The sequence below is a fragment of the Clupea harengus genome, unplaced genomic scaffold (genome assembly GCF_900700415.2).
Source record: "Clupea harengus unplaced genomic scaffold, Ch_v2.0.2, whole genome shotgun sequence".
NCBI classification, from domain to species: domain Eukaryota; kingdom Metazoa; phylum Chordata; class Actinopteri; order Clupeiformes; family Clupeidae; genus Clupea; species Clupea harengus.
Window position 1 is genome coordinate 1 of NW_024879737.1, and position 15,824 is coordinate 15,824.

Here is a 15,824-nt window from a genome sequence, read left to right on the forward strand (position 1 = left end):
CGCTGGGAACACACACACACACACACACACACACACACACACACACACACACACACACACACACACACACACACACACACACACACACACACACACACACACACACACACACACACACACACACACACACACACACACACACACACACACACACACACACACACACACACCACACACACACACACGTTATTACCAGAAAGAATTTTACGAGCACACCTTGAGAGTACAGAAAGCAATACGTATCAAAACAGACACTAATACTTTACGACACTATAACTTTATTACTTTACTACTGTAATATTTTATACCTACTTTTATACTATACTTGTATCATATACTTTCCAGTGACATTTTCATTCTCCACCCACTAAAATGTGAACAAACCTAAGTATTTTTATTTTACAAACTACAACATCCAATACCCAACCTAAAAATTTTGCAATGTATTAACTATTCAAAATTAAATTAAAGATAAATTCTGAAAAAACATTTGGGGAAATAAGATTATGAATCATCAGCAACTACATATTTTTCCAAGCATTTCCGGACAGCAAGATATCTGTAACCACCATGACGGTAAACTTCCCATAGGAAATGAAAATTACATCAGTTAAAATGGTTCACATGACCTTCAGAATGTCCCCTCTTCCTCCCTCCCAGTCATGTTTCCCTGCACTGACATTCATATGGACTTGGTGCCATTTTTCACCCAGTTCATACTGTTGACAGCGGGAAAGATTATCCATATCCCATGCATGTTCTTCTTAGTCTCCAGCTCCCCCTGTCTGTCTGTCTGTGTCTCCAGCTCCCCCTGTCTGCCTGTCTGTGTGTCTCCAGCTCCCCCTGTCTGCCTGTCTGTGTGTCTCCAGCTCCCCCTGTCTGTCTGTCTGTCTGTGTGTCTCCAGCTCCGTCTGTCTGTCTGTGTCTGTCTGTGTGTCTCCAGCTTCGTCTGTCTGTCTGTCTGTCTGTCTGTGTGTCTCCAGCTCCGTCTGTCTGTCTGTCTGTCTGTGTGTCTCCAGCTCCGTCTGTCTGTCTGTCTGTCTGTGTCTCCAGCTCCGTCTGTCTGTCTGTCTGTCTGTGTGTCTCCAGCTCCGTCTGTCTGTCTGTCTGTCTGTGTGTCTCCAGCTCCGTCTGTCTGTCTGTCTGTCTGTGTGTCTCCAGCTCCGTCTGTCTGTCTGTCTGTCTGTCTGTCTGTCTGTGTGTCTCCAGCTCCGTCTGTCTGTCTGTCTGTCTGTGTGTCTCCAGCTCCGTCTGTCTGTCTGTCTGTCTGTCTCCCTCCATCTCCCCTCCTCCCTGTCTTACTCTCTCCTCTCCTTACTCGCTCACCTCAGCCTGGACGGGGCCTTTGTGCCGACAGCAGGTGACGTAGACGACGAAGGGCCAGTCGTTGGGCTGCATGAGGATGCCTGCCGCCTGGGCGCAGGTGGGGTGGTAGGAGGTGGGGCAGCGGCCGTGGGAGCACTGCACACAGCAGCCGGACGGCTTCTTCATCCGCCGCTTACAGTAGTAGCACTTCTGCAGGGGAGAGACAGAGGGGAACAGGCATGGAACGCAGAACAACGGCAGCAGAACCCGACGCAGCACAAGGCTCAACTACATCATTGCTCTTCCTAGACAGCAGAATCCCACGTCAAAATCTATGGTGTTATGATGGACATCAGAAGGTACGCCATGTTGGCATCACTACGTTTGAAATCCTGGAAGTCATGTCAAGAGAATGTTCGCATGTCATGACATTTTTGGCAATGATAACAACGGTGCAGCCAAACACAAGTGTGACTAAACACAACTACCTCACTGGGGTGTTTCATTAAAAATGGGTTTGTGATGGTGGTGTGGGGGTTGTACTGCTATAATCTTTGATTGTTTGATTGTTCTCTCCTTTGTACGTCGCTTTGGATAAAAGCGTCTGCTAAATGACTAAATGTAAATGTAATCTAAAGCATCATAAATTATATTGTTTGTGTATTGTTTATTATCAATACATGACACGGTCTCCTGACCAGCAGCTGAATGGTACGAGAGGAGTCTGAGGAACTCACCAGTTTAAACCTCTGTAGGGGGATGCCACTGAGGTCCACAGGGGAGCGATCGGTGATGTTCACGAAGCGCGCCTCCAGCACAGCTACTGCACACAGGACATGCACCCACCTGTGGCAGCCAGGACGCACACAAACACAGGTAGACGGAGGACACGCACACGTTAACACATCTTACACAAACAACTGAATATTAAAAACGGCACGCAGAATCATAATATACTAACAGACTAACAGGACACTAGCCGTACAACAGTGAAAGTCTGACATGAGACACACATAATAACAAACACAAATAGACTAAAAGGGCCAACCATTACAATACTTGGAAAAAATATATATATATTTTTGTACATTTGGCAGATGTTTCAATGACTGACACAAAAGCCAAAAGAGGGCTGTGTCCAGACTTGACCCGGTATTTAAGGCCCTTTCACCACCCCACGGCCAGCGCTGACATGGTTCACGAGAGCACGTAATGAGGGGTTAGCTGAGGCGGCGGGGTGATAACGCCCTATCTGCCCTATCTGCCCCCTTCTGTTGGGCCTTCCTGCTCACTCACTTGTCATTGTTGGCTCGGTGCATGGCCCCTCCCCTCAGCGCGCACAGGCAGCAGCTCTGTGGGGACACAAACACACAAACACACGACTCACAAGACTGCTACTCACCGCAGCAAGGCATTAAGAGCAGTGGCTGCACAAACATAAGGGCTTTCATACGGACAGCAGTGCAGATGAGTGCAAGCCCTCACAGTCTCCCGAGAAACCAGGTCATAATGTCTTAGGAGTGTAGTAAACAGTGTCTTTGTTGACTATATCTCAAATGCTTTGCTTATTACATTTCAAAGTCTCTAAGAAAAAAACTCAAAATAAGACAATAAAATCAAATGGAAATGTACTTCTCCAAGAAACTACAGAGTGTATTACTAACATGTTACTACAGCATGATCAGATCAGCATGAGTGTGTTCATGAGGGCTTTAGTGTGTGTGAAGACAGCATGCTGGGATTAGTACCTCGGCCATGGCGTTGGCCTTGCAGCGGGCACACTTCCAGCCTTTGGTCACACTGTGTGGGTTGACGCCATAGCAACCTGGCATGGGACAAACAGCATGTGATGGGTGTGATGCTCCTTCACCCTCTACATAGCCAGCACCATAAAGAGCATGACAACCGTACGCTTACAATAAACACAGCTATGGGACCATCGGTGTGGTTACATATTAGCTCAAAGTTAACGCTTAACGCTTATGTACAAGATATATTCTAGTTAAGAGGGATTTTAGGTTGCCAGTGCTGCAACCATCTGTTTATGGTTGTAAATAACTGCCAAAGGACGTCAAGTTGCCTAATTCTATTGTCGTAATATTGATGTTGGTGAAATAATCACTGGATGCCAAAATAAGCAATGCTCTTTGGTACTTCAACTGATCAGTAGAAAACCCTCTTGGGAGTTAAACAGGCACTCTTAGTCTAGACCGGTGGGTCCCAAAGTGTGGGGCAGTTACAGCAAGAGGGACATGGGGAGAGGGCAAAATGAAATGAGAACAGAACTAAACAACCAACTGGTGGTCAGGTTAAGTATGGCAGTGCTCTTACAGCACAGTAGCCTGGAACTAGCCCGTTTGGTGTATTTGGCCTAGTGTACTGATACACTATGGTCAGGGCCTACCATCTAGTCTGTGTGGAAGGGCTAGCTAGCCAAATTATGAATAAAATGGACATGTAATTGCACAAACCGAGAATGGAATGGAAGAATGGAGCGAATACATAGCCAATCATAAAACTATTTGATCCAGCAATATTAGATCAGTTTAAAACAAAAAAATGAACTGAAACTCAATTTGTACACAATTCTTCAATATACTTTATAATATTGGCTACTGGGTCTGACCTACTCTTGTTTAAAAAGATTAAACCAATAAAAACGCTGAACAAAAAAATAAACCCTTACATTAATACCTTCAAACAATATAATGCAGTGGACTGTGAAAAACATGTTCAATGTACATTTAAAACATTTATAGCATTCAACACTATGATATCTTAAGCGATTCGACAAAACCTCACAAAATATGTAAGTACTGCACTAAATAAGTTCCCTACTCCTCCTCCCCACCCAAGTCCCGTATCCATGGCAGCACACAGTTAGCCCTGTCACTCACTGGCGTGGACGCGTACACTGCACACGGTGCAGCTGATGAGCAGGCTGGTGCCGTCGGCCTCCAGGTAGGGCGCCAACAGCTCGACCTCCGCCGACTCCTCAGTGGTGGTGGTGAAGCAGGCCTCGGGAATCAAGGGCTTGGTCCGCTGACGAGCCGCCGGACCCACCAGAGGACCCGAGGGGTCGCTGTCCGCACATTCAGTCTGGGGGGGGACAGACAGAAAGAGATAAAAAGTAAGATAAAAGATAAATAACAGTGGCTTAGTTGTAAGCGTGGCATTGAAAATGTTATTCCTGGAGAGGGGATAAACCTGTTGAGTTCAGTGTCATGTTTACACACACACACACACACACACTGACATTCATTGTATTCATTGTTGTGCTACTTTACATCTAATTCGTGTTGATTGTGACGAGAGGTATAGTCTCCTGTTCCCCCTCACTGTCAGTCGCAAATGAATTCCCCCTCAGGGATCAGTAAAGGTCAGTTCCATTTCACAGAAACATAAACAAAAGAAGGCGTCACGATCACAGAGAACAAATGCCATGGTCATGAGTAAGGAATGGAAAGCATGACGACTCCCCTGACAAGAGGGTGGAGAGCAGTATGTGAAACAAGAAAGGAAGACCTCGCAACACACAAACATGGCGACATGCCTTCAGGCTCCCAGACCAGTGGTGCTTCACTGGCATTTCAGCACCGCGGCTCAGTATCACCTAGAGAGGTGGTCCGGCATCTCACTGCCATTTTCCAACATATACCTAACCCTTGAATTGTGAACGTTCCATTAACCCTTTCAAGTCTGCAATATGGTTGCAGATGCAGAGAATTTTTTTTTAATCCATTTTGTCTGGAATCTCGATTCCAATCTTTGCAGCACATTATCACATCAACAAGATAATAGAGTTGCCATGAACGTTTTCCTTCCGATTAATGCACTGACAAATAAAATGACTGTTTGAAAAGTAGCTAAAATAAGTGAGATGCACATCTCTCAGTCACAGCACCAGTAGGACAGCGTAAACCCCTCCCCTTCATTAGTTGCTTTATTCACATGCTCAAGCCTTCATTACCTGTGGCTTTAAGGGACGAGATACCACGAGGGAGAAAGTCCAATGTAAACAAAACTCCACTCAGGTCCAAGTATAATCCCTTTATTTTGAGGCAAGCCCCTGCCACTTGGAAGTAGATGATAACTGAATTCCAATGAAACTTGCGCGTGTGTAAACAGACAGACAATCTGATCTGACTGACACACCCGTGTGACTATTGCCACTTTAAGGCTAAACAAAAGCAAAAGCCCCCTTATTCTCTCGTGCCAATGACTGAGGTCACCTTGACCGATCGACCGCCCTCTTACCCGCTGGTAGGTGTGGAAGAGCATGCACACGGCACAGTAGGGTCGCTGCAGGCCCACGCTGCGGTTGTACTCCTTCTCCTTCTCCAGGCTGTAGGGGCGGTTCTGCCACAAGTAGGCCAGCGGTCGGGCCCAGGCGTCGCCCTCCACCACCTCGTCCTCCGCTGCCGCCGGCTCCTGCAGCTCTGGGGAACACAGGGGATTATAGGGACACCAAACCTCTCAACCTCCATCAACACGCAAAGGAAAAGGTCCAGATTTGGGATTAGATGTCGAAGGCAGCTTCAGCTAATCTATTCCCAACTACTGAAAGAAGTGGTGTTCAATAAATTAGCTTTTAGATTAAACTCAGAGCAAACGCACCCTCTCATTATATGTTACAATTCCATTTAACAGTGCTCAAGGGAGCGTGCATCATTAATTCCATAACCAGAGCTTAAGGGTCAATAAACTGAACTGTGACCTAAATGTAACAGGAATGCAAGGGGCCAAATTTACAAAGGGGTGTTTTTCTCTTTGACGCATCTAACTTGGCTGATTGCACGATCACCAAATTACGAAGAGTGATTATCCAAGGGGGTTTAAATGTCACCCGTGATTAAATGACTATGAAAGTGCAGTTGTCTGAGCATCTGGCAGCATGGATGCATTGCGAATACTCGAACAACACTGACTAGAAGAACAGTAATCGCCGCCAAAGGGGAGTCAGAACGTTCACCGGTAGGAGCAAACCACTCGAACAGTTTAGCGATATTCATTTCATAATGCGATATAGAACTTCAAAAGAATCATTTTGCTGGCTTGTGAACCTTATAAAATGTATAAATTATACAACTTCTCAAGTGATGTCTCCACTGTTTCTTTTCAGACCTAATGGCGACGTCCCTTCTGCAGTCTAGGCTTCAAAATGTACTCACACAACATGTGTGTTAAAGGCCATAACGTAAAGCTCTGGCTCACTCAACAAAATGACGGCACGCAGCAGGTGATTCATTACCAACACTTGATCGTGCGATAAGTTAGACATGGACAGCTACGCATTCATAAATTGCACTCACAGCTGCTGTTTAGCTGTGCGCGTACAAGCTATGTTTAATATCTAGGCCTAGATGTTGACCAGAAAGACGCAGGCTAAACACACGTAAATTTGGCCCCTTGAAGTTATGGAGATTTCTGGGAAGTGTTTGGTGTTGTCCCTGTGATGTTCCTCCAGGTGTCTTACCCTCATCACTCATGCTGTCCTTTATGAGTGGATGGTGACGGGGGAGTTTCCCCAGGCGCTCAGTCATACCCTCGTCTTCAGCTTCATCATCTGCCTCCTGCAAAATGAAGAATAAACCCCAAACACGTTTACAACAGACCATGATGCATTGCATCTTCAACTTCAAACAGATCAGACGAGGTACTGGATATCCCACTATGAATGAATGCTTTTAAATCACAATATGTATTTTAAAAATCTTTTGACCAATGTATACTTCTGACCAATGTATGCATTTAACTACGGTATACCTTTAACTCCAGTATGCAGACAAACTCCCCCAACCCCTTCACTCACCTTCTTGACCTCATCGTCATCGTCGTCGTCGTCATCATCGTCGTCGTCGTCATCGTCATCATCGTCCTCAAGGTCACTGTCGTCTCCGACGCTGTTCCTGTCCTCCCTGCGTGGCGTCTCGCCCTCGCTGCAGTAGTCTCCTTTGGCGTAGCTGTGGACGTGCAGCACCTCTGCCGGACTCAGCGTCCTCTGGAAGAGCCTTTGAACCGGACTGGTGCTGGGGGCCGCCGGGGTAGTAGCTGGGGCGTTAACCGGGGTATGGCTAGGGGTAGACACAGGTGCCGGGGTAACTGAGGTTGCAGGGGCAGGTTTGGTGTTGACCTCGGTGAGGGCTGCTGTCCCTGCGGCGGCATGGGGCTCCGTGGGCACTGGGGTGGGCACTGGTGCGGCTGGGGCGACTGCCTTGGCTTTGGCTACTTTGGCTGGTGGCTGGGCAGGGGCCTGTGATCGCGGCGGCGACGGTGATGGCGACGGTGTCGGAGGGGACATGGTGCTGTTCCTGGTGAGACAGATGGATGCTTTCGTGTTCTGTGCCTTGACAGGCTTAGCTCTGGTTCGCTCGATCTTGAGAGGCTCAAACTTAACAGGCAGCAACTTTGACGGTTCCACCGCAGAGGGCTTTCCTTTGGTTGGTTGCACCTCAATGGGTTTCGCTTCTGTCGTCGTCACGACAGCTGGCTTCTCGTCTTCTGTCGTTGTTGTCGTCGTCGTCGTCGTCGTCGTCGTCGTCTCGACAGCTGGCTTCTCGTCTTCTGTCGTTGTCGTCGTCGTCGTCTTGACGACAACTGGCTTTTCGTCTTCTGGGTCAGCCTTAGAACGTTCCGCCTTCTCTGAACAGTCCACCTGCGATGGTTCCAGAACAGTGGGCTTCGATTCTGCTGGTTCCACCTCAGCAGGCACCCCACCTGCAGTTGCAGCAGCAGCTGCTGCTGCTGCCTGATCTGAAACCTCCACTTGTGGGCACTCCTGGACTCCCTGTTTCCCCTGCCCTGGCTCCACAGAGGCCTCCACCTCTTCAGCAGGCTTCCCCTCCAAGGCTTCAGCCCCAGCAGATGAACCCTGCTCAGCTGCAGTGGGCTCTTCCTGTGCAGGCTGTGGACTGGTTGGCTCTGCCGGTGCGGCTTTTACCTCATTTGCCCCAGGCTTTGTTGACTCTGCTGGCTGTGGGGTGCTGCTCTCTGCCTTGGCCTGAGTGTCGGCCTGGGGCTGGTTCTGCTGAGGCACCTCACATGGTTTCTGCTGCTGCTGTTGCTGCTCCTGCTGCTTTTGCTGCTGCTGCGGCTCTGGCACTTGAACTGAAACTGAAAGACAAACAAACAAACATACAAACAAACGTTTATTCAGTGTTAATAACATATTCACTGAGTATCTACAAACTGGTCCCACTGTGCCCAAGTACATCAAAGCAGAAGTTTTAACAACATCTTTCAATTGCAGTCAAATCTTGCTGTGCAGCGCCTGCATCATGCTGGAAGTCCATTGAAAAGTCCATCACTAACATATTAAGCATGCAAGTCTCTTCTGATTACACAGCGAGTTGACTACTGAGTCAGTAAATCAAAGTGTGAAAATGCATGTTGTTCTAAAAATGTGATAATCTAAAACTGTCTTGAAAAGATTAGAGGGGGTCTCTGTCCCACACGTTACCTGGGCTTGCTGAGCTTGGCTCCTGGGTTTCATTCTCGGGCGGAGAGAGACGAGCCTTCTTCTGCTCCACCTCTTCTTGGTCTGGCCCAGGCGTCTCCTGCTGCTGCTGCTGCTGCTGCTGCTCCTGGTGCTGCTGCGGCTCAGTCTCAACGCAGCCATGCTGTCTCTTCACGGCCGCTTTCTCTTTAGAGATGCTGCACAACATCCACAAAACGCAAAGATGTCAACCACAAAAAACAAATCAAGGCAGTTTTTGAAGAGAGAATTTCAAAATGGGTTTCTTCTGAGACATTTGGATTAACAATGGTGCACCCACAAAAAGTACATCAATGCCACATTGAGGTACATCCAACTTTGAAGAGGTAATACAAAAATAACGAGAAAAGACCAGAAGTAATAAAAACAAAAGCTTCTCTGAGGCTCTGAGACCTCAGATTTAGTATATCCTGTTTTTCCCAGTCCGTTATTCATTGACATGCGTAAAGGAGTTAGCTAGGCACGACTCAGCCTATATGTATCTAATGATTACAAGTGATGCACCTGTGGATTCTTGGTCTCATGAACTGTTGGAATACTAACACATGCAAGTGGGGAGTGTGTGTGTGTGTGTGTGTGTGTGCTTAAGCAATTAAGAAAAATTATGTTTTTAAATTAATTAACTGTTAGATTACAGCATATATACATGTGTAGTGTGTGTGTGTGTGTGTGTGTGTGTGTGTGATTAAGAGAACAGCCCCCCACCTCTCCTCCTCTCCCTCAGTGGTGGTGGAGGCCTCCGTCTCCATGTGGTCCGCCTGGTCGCTGCTCTCCTCCTTCCTGAGCTCCACCAGGAACCTCTCCCTGCCGCCCTGCAGGAACTCCGCCGCCTCTGGGGTGGGCTTGGAGTGGTCGATGGGCCCGTTGTCCTTCCCGGCCAGCCACAGCTTGTAGCGCTCCGGCTGGAACTTCCTCACGAACAGGTCCATTGAGATCTTCACCATGTCCTTCCGGCACGAGCACTGGAACACAAGGCAGATGACGTTGGGTCAACCCTCATCGTAATGACTTTCCTAAACACAAATGCTTCCGCGTATGCTTGTTGAGGAAAATGTACAACTGCCCCTGTTAGACCCTCTGATGTTCTGTATATAACTTTCCTTACAACAGGGTCATGATATGGTGTGCTACACAAACTTAAAAACAAACAACTCAAAAAACACTTCAACAATTTAATTGAGCCATTTGCCCCTACCAGTGTGGCCTGCTTCCCATACTCAATCCACCGCTGTGTGGCAAAGTTGGTGGACTCTGCACAGTTGAAGCCGTGGTTGAACCCAGCATGGTATCCATATGGAAATGTCACTATGAACTGACCAGCTTCCTGAGTAACCTGGAAAGTCACACATCACTTTGATCAACACCAGATCATTACAAACAGACATGGATTACTACACTGAGAACATGCATCAAATGGTGAAACCCAGGGTTCACGTGAAGACATTTCAGAAAGAAGAAATCAAAGCATTACCTTACAGACTAGGTTAAAGTCTAAGTAATGTTGTCTGCAATCTCACCTTCTCAAATGGTATTCCATATTTTTTAAGTATTGATGGTGAAATTAAAGTCATCTTGTGTCGTAAGAAGGCCTCACAACTTTGGGCACTTCCAGGGAAAAAGCCTGAAAGAAGAAAACCTCACTTTCATGTCCAACACATTAAAAAGATATTTCTTTTTATTTCCCCTCAATACGACTTCACACATACCTTTAGCTAGGCGCTCCAGTCTTTTTCCATGTTCAGGGGGAACACAATACCTGAAGAGAGAATCAAGCATTAGACCTCAAGTAAAACAGCTTTTCCCTTCTTACCACCAAAACAACCCTGGCAAGCCACAACAAATATTTTGTGCCATGTAAGCTCATTTTACCAAGACTTGGGCTCTCCAAAGTGCAGGTAGTTAATGCTGTAGAGATCCATGTCTTCGGTGTGCCAGGCAAATGTGCTCTTCCACATCCCAAAGTACAGGTACGGGGTGTTCACGCCTTTGATTTTGATGCCACTCTCTCTCTCCACCGTGTCCAGGATAGTATTCAAACACCCTATGTTCCATTCCGTCACGTCCTAAAAGGTAGAAGGAACAAGAGGACAGAAGTATTGAGAGACTCCTCAGAAAGTGGACGAACAGTGGACAGTGGGACCATTTAAATGGCTCCCGTACGCAATATTTCTTTGGAATGCTGAAGCTCACGTTCGTTTTTAGGTTATGACAGCGGAAATGAAAACAGAGACACTGGGAATGCTACGACCGGCAACTAAAATCTTGCATAGTTTTACTGCATTGACCAATTAAGAAAATATCAAAGAGATGGACATCCAGTTCTGCAATGATGAAGTGAAACGGTGGACTCCTACAGTGGCTATGCTTCACAGCAGCTTTAAGCTTTTCAGTCTTTTAAGCCTGATACCAATGACTGAGAACGGATGGTGCAGAAAACTATTTCAAACAAACAAATCAGTGGCTAAATATGCAACAAAATGGCTTTCTGAACCAGTCAGGCAACAGACTCCAGAGTAAACAAATCCAGCAGCAGTTGGCAGTTAGTAAGAAAGGTAAGCTTCTTTTACAGCAACCTCAGGAGAAAACAACTGACTCACTGGATCATAGAGGGTGCCATTGACATCGGCTCCATAGAGGGGAGGGTTAAAGGTCAGGTTCTTCCAGTACTTTCTCTCCAGTTCATCAAAGTCCACATATCTGGGGTTACAGAACCTACATGGATAGATACAGTTAGTAAATGTTCTTTACAGAAGGTGGTCATACTCTGTGCCTCTACTATGCAGAGAACTAAATGCATATTCAACAAACCAAAGCAAAACTCAAAACTCTTATAAACTAACTGAAAAGATCCCAGAGAAACACAAATCATGAATCTTGTGTTTTATCTTTTTGGGAGGTTCGTGCAACATGACGCGTCGCTTGCCTATGTTTTGTCACGTTAATATTGAAAGTCTTCTCACTTGTCTGTATTTGCAGTCTTGCGGAACTCCCGGAGAGTCATGGGCTTTTTCTGAATGTTGTACTGGGTGAAGAGACCTGACTGGCCAGTCACCACTTGCTGAATGGGCGCGGGAATCACCAGGTCATCAATGTCATCGTACGTTTTCCTGGGTTTCCAATCTTTAGGTGGTATGACCTAGATCAAATAAGCACATGCAACAGTTAACAATCCTCATTCCCATAATTTGCCCTTAATGCCTGTCTTCAAACCAATGCATGTCTTCAAACCAGTTTACCTTTGCCATTCCGGCCCGATGTGCTCCTTGTGACTCCATGTAGGCTATGTAGCGACTGAAATCTTTGAACTCTTCCTTGGTGGGCTGAAAAGTCATGATCCTGCAGCCAGGATTCTGGGATGCAGAATCTGAAGCCATGTTGCCAGTGTCACACTAAACAACAAACAGAGGTAATCAAATTAGAGGTCGGTTATTAGATGATTGTAGAACAAACATGTCCAAGCAGGTTGCATTAGGATAACAGTTTACACGTCAAAGACCTGTGGATGGAGGTTGCTGAGGCCGTTTGTCGCCACCTATAGTTTGGTCAATCCCCTGGCGCATTTAACTAACGTAGCTACAAAACAAACAGCTAGCTGACAACTGCTTTGCATTTAACAGTAAGCTTCCACATGCCACCACATCGACGTTTCAAAGGAAACGACACACTTTAAAGGCTTCCGGGGAGTTATCAGAGCGGCATTAACGTTAGAAAGTTACCAAGCAAAATAGTTAGCTGCTTAGCTTACTAACGTTAACTGCATGACATTCACAAGCAGAGTTGGCCAACTAGCATAACTAGCTAGCTAGCCAGCAAACAATATACAACAAGAAATATATAGTTGAAGTCACGTGCGTGAGTTTGCTTGCAAAATACAACTGCAATCACTATTTTAAATGTTACTGATTCCAGCTGTTTGCAATGTTGAAGTGTGAGTAGAAAGACAAAATATTGATAAAATCATGTTGAGCACGATTACGTTAGCTAACTATATCATAGCTAGCTAACGTTTAGGTTTTCTGTAAAGGATCACACACTAGCTTATGTTAGCGTGCTAATCTGTCACAGCGCCTTCATAAGATCCTCCCATTCAGACACCAACCATAGGATAAGTACAATGAATACATTCTCCATTTCATTTCTCATTGGACAACTCACATGTTCGTCAAACTAAGGCCCAGATCAGCTTAACTCCCGGAAAATAAATAGCTCGCATTGTGTTTAAAGCAAGTTGCTTAAATACGAAAACTAGTACTTGGAGCAATGTAAAAAGTTATTTCAATGCATTTGTATTACGTTAATCATGCCGTTCAGCAAATAAATGTGAAGCTACAACGAGTTCAATGAAACGCAAGTTCTTGCTGATAGGGAAACGCTATGCAGTTCAACTTGGCGTTAGCTAGCTAGCTAGCTAGCTAGGTAGGATAGCACGCTAGCAAGTATTAGCTTGTTAGCTGCAGTCAGAGAATCGCTAGCATTTTAGCTAGCTAGCAACAAATACTGATTTGTAGTGAAACAAAAACACACGTGAAGTGACCGAAAAAGAAAATTGAATCACCAGCAGACTGTGGAAATCGACTTACATATCTCGAGCTGTTGAGTACTGGTTGGTGACTCAGATCTTCAGAGTAAGAAGGGCATTTATTCAGAATTTACCACGGGCAGTAAGGATGGTCCTCCATTATTGTATCGGGCAAAAGCGCATGCTCAGTTTGTGATTGTTTACAACGCTGTCCGAGGGCGTTCCTCGGTTTTAACTCGGGCTAATCAAAATGCCTTTTTGCTAAAACCACGCCCTGCAGTTCCCGGCACCTGTCTAAATACATGTCATGCAACTTCAGATAATTACTTTTTAAAATTCTGCATTCAATTGATTAAATGAAATTAATTGAAAATTAATTGCATTAAATCAATTTAACTTTTCGTATCGTTTATGGACCAAATTAGTATTCTATGCCTCTGATTTGATGGGTCAGAACTTTGTGAGAGGTGGTGGTTTGTTTTTTCTTGTAGATTTTAAGTTCTCACCAAACAACAACTCTGCCTACATTAATCCTACTTCTCTTTCAAAGCCGTGCTCAAAATACCACTCTTCACTCTACACAGCCAAACTATAACAAAGCCTTCCCCCCACTCTGTGTTTATTTATGTCTTGGTTGTGTTATTATGACTATTATTAGATGTTGCATTTTGTTTGGCATTTTATCATATACATTATCTTCCAGTGTACCTGAAGCTCAGAGCTGTGATATGAATGAGTCATATCACAACAGTTTTGGTAGTCTTGCAAAATTAGTTAAAACATTTCTGGTATCCTATGTTTTCAACATGACATGGCAATTAGGCATACATTTCATGTTTCGTTTCACAAATGTTTTACTGAGGAAAACAGAGACAGTACTCTGCAAAAGTCCTCATATTTCATATGTACAAGTATTGATATTATGTGTACATTGATATAAATGCATTTAACACCTGACTGATATTATAGCCTAACAGCATGTAACTGAGGCATATTTAATGCACAATGTCTAAGTAAACACCACAGACTCTCCCCTATATACCTTTTTTGAACTTTGCTACTGGGGTATTTTGGTAGTCATTTAAAATGATAAGCCAACAAGAAACACAGACACAGTTTTTTTCAGTGTGTGTGTGTCTGTGTGTAGCGCAAATAGCCAAGCCTGCTGAGGATGTCTTGCTGCCTGCAGGAGACTCAGGATCTGAGTACTGAGGATTTAGCCTGAGTGGGGCAGCCGACTGAATGTGCTTGGCTGGCTGGAACTGATTCGGACACAAATGGTTTCTTTCACTTCTGATCTGGTTCATGACAACTGGTTTTTTGGGCTCCCCTATCTGTTTTACCATGTTGGAATGTAGCGCTTGCAGTGTGTGCAGGCTGGATCCATGTGGTTAACTAAACTAAAACTTCCACATGGCCTTTAGCCTGACGACTACTAAAAGATGTCTCAAATGCTGACCAATGTTGACAGTGTGAAACCTCATGCCTATTGACAGATTGTCAGGGATCATCCTTTATTCACGAGCCTGCACAGACTGAAAGGTTTCGTCCAAAGAGAACACCACACATAACCATTGTCAAGTTATCTGGGGATTTTTGAACTTCTGCCCAAACTTGAAAAAGGCCTTGGCCATCAACAGGGTTAAAATGGTAACGACTCAGACGGTTTCTTCATTCTTCTTTGTTTTATTTGAATTCAAATACTTCTTTTTAATGCAACACGTCTTTTCAGGTTGAAAACCAGTAGCATCCCTGGTAGTGGCCAGCAAGTTAAGTCCCCCATTAGTAGTCACCATATGCTTTACAAACACTCACACTACCTGTGCTTAAGTGACTTGACTTCCTGTATTTCCTGTCATGAGGACCACTTCCTGCTTCACAATAAAAGTTGTATTTTCAAAACAAAAGTCCCTTCCCGGTTACAATCTGACAGCACAACCATAATGGCTCAGTTTTTTGGTCTTATTATTTATTATTATTTATTATTTTTTGGAGTCTTGACATGCCTCAGATCACAGAACAGAATTGTACAACAGTCTTTTAAGACTAGCCTGAAGTAAGAACACTTACTCAAGGTTGAAAGGGGTGAATTAGCCCAAAAATCTCTCTGTTTATCCTTCAGTGACAGGGACCCTTTTCCTGCGAGACCTAACGCAATATCCGCATCAAAGGCGATGGAATGGATTTCATGGCGATGGAAAGACTGAGTTACTACCATTTTCTGTTAAAAGTAACCATCAATATGCGTTCATCTGCCCTTCAAACGGCATTCCAACGGCATTTCTTTCTGAATGAACACACCTTCTGGATGGATTCCAATCCTGTTGAGCCCTCCCAACCTGCAAGCATGACAAGACTCACAAGGTGGTAACAAGGGTGTAACTACATTTACCTTTTTAACCATTATTTAATTAACATTAAGCATTTGAAATGTTTAGGTTGCTTCTCCAGAATCTGCTGCTGCTTGGGTTATAACGTACGTCACTAGTTACAATGCAGGACACT

General features: G+C 45.1%; 1 protein-coding gene across 1 annotated transcript; it reads right to left on the minus strand.

The window, feature by feature from the left end:
* Positions 1–1,279: 1,279 nt before the first annotated feature.
* LOC122130177 (lysine-specific demethylase 4A-like) lies at positions 1,280–13,520 on the minus strand. The gene is made up of 18 exons (XM_042704812.1): positions 13,381–13,520; positions 12,037–12,189; positions 11,761–11,936; positions 11,398–11,512; positions 10,670–10,863; positions 10,507–10,556; positions 10,318–10,421; positions 9,996–10,133; positions 9,506–9,762; positions 8,760–8,958; positions 7,118–8,329; positions 6,782–6,878; positions 5,563–5,744; positions 4,203–4,404; positions 3,054–3,130; positions 2,602–2,657; positions 2,043–2,151; positions 1,280–1,515 (listed from the first exon to the last, which is right to left on the minus strand). Exons 2-18 carry the CDS (start codon positions 12,172–12,174, stop codon positions 1,315–1,317), a joined length of 3,507 nt encoding a protein of 1,168 aa, XP_042560746.1. The 5' UTR covers positions 12,175–12,189; positions 13,381–13,520; the 3' UTR covers positions 1,280–1,314.
* Positions 13,521–15,824: the final 2,304 nt, after the last annotated feature.

Bases quoted from the DNA above. Each gene is read 5' to 3' on its own strand.
- LOC122130177 (XM_042704812.1), bottom strand. From the start codon at position 12,174: ATGGCTTCAGATTCTGCATCCCAGAATCCTGGCTGCAGGATCATGACT. The intron at 3,131-4,202 runs GTGAGTGACAGG...GTCCCATGCCAG, and splicing joins CAGTGTACGCGTCCACGCCA to GTTGCTATGGCGTCAACCCA. The intron at 1,516-2,042 runs GTGAGTTCCTCA...TCTCCCCTGCAG, and splicing joins CCCTACAGAGGTTTAAACTG to AAGTGCTACTACTGTAAGCG.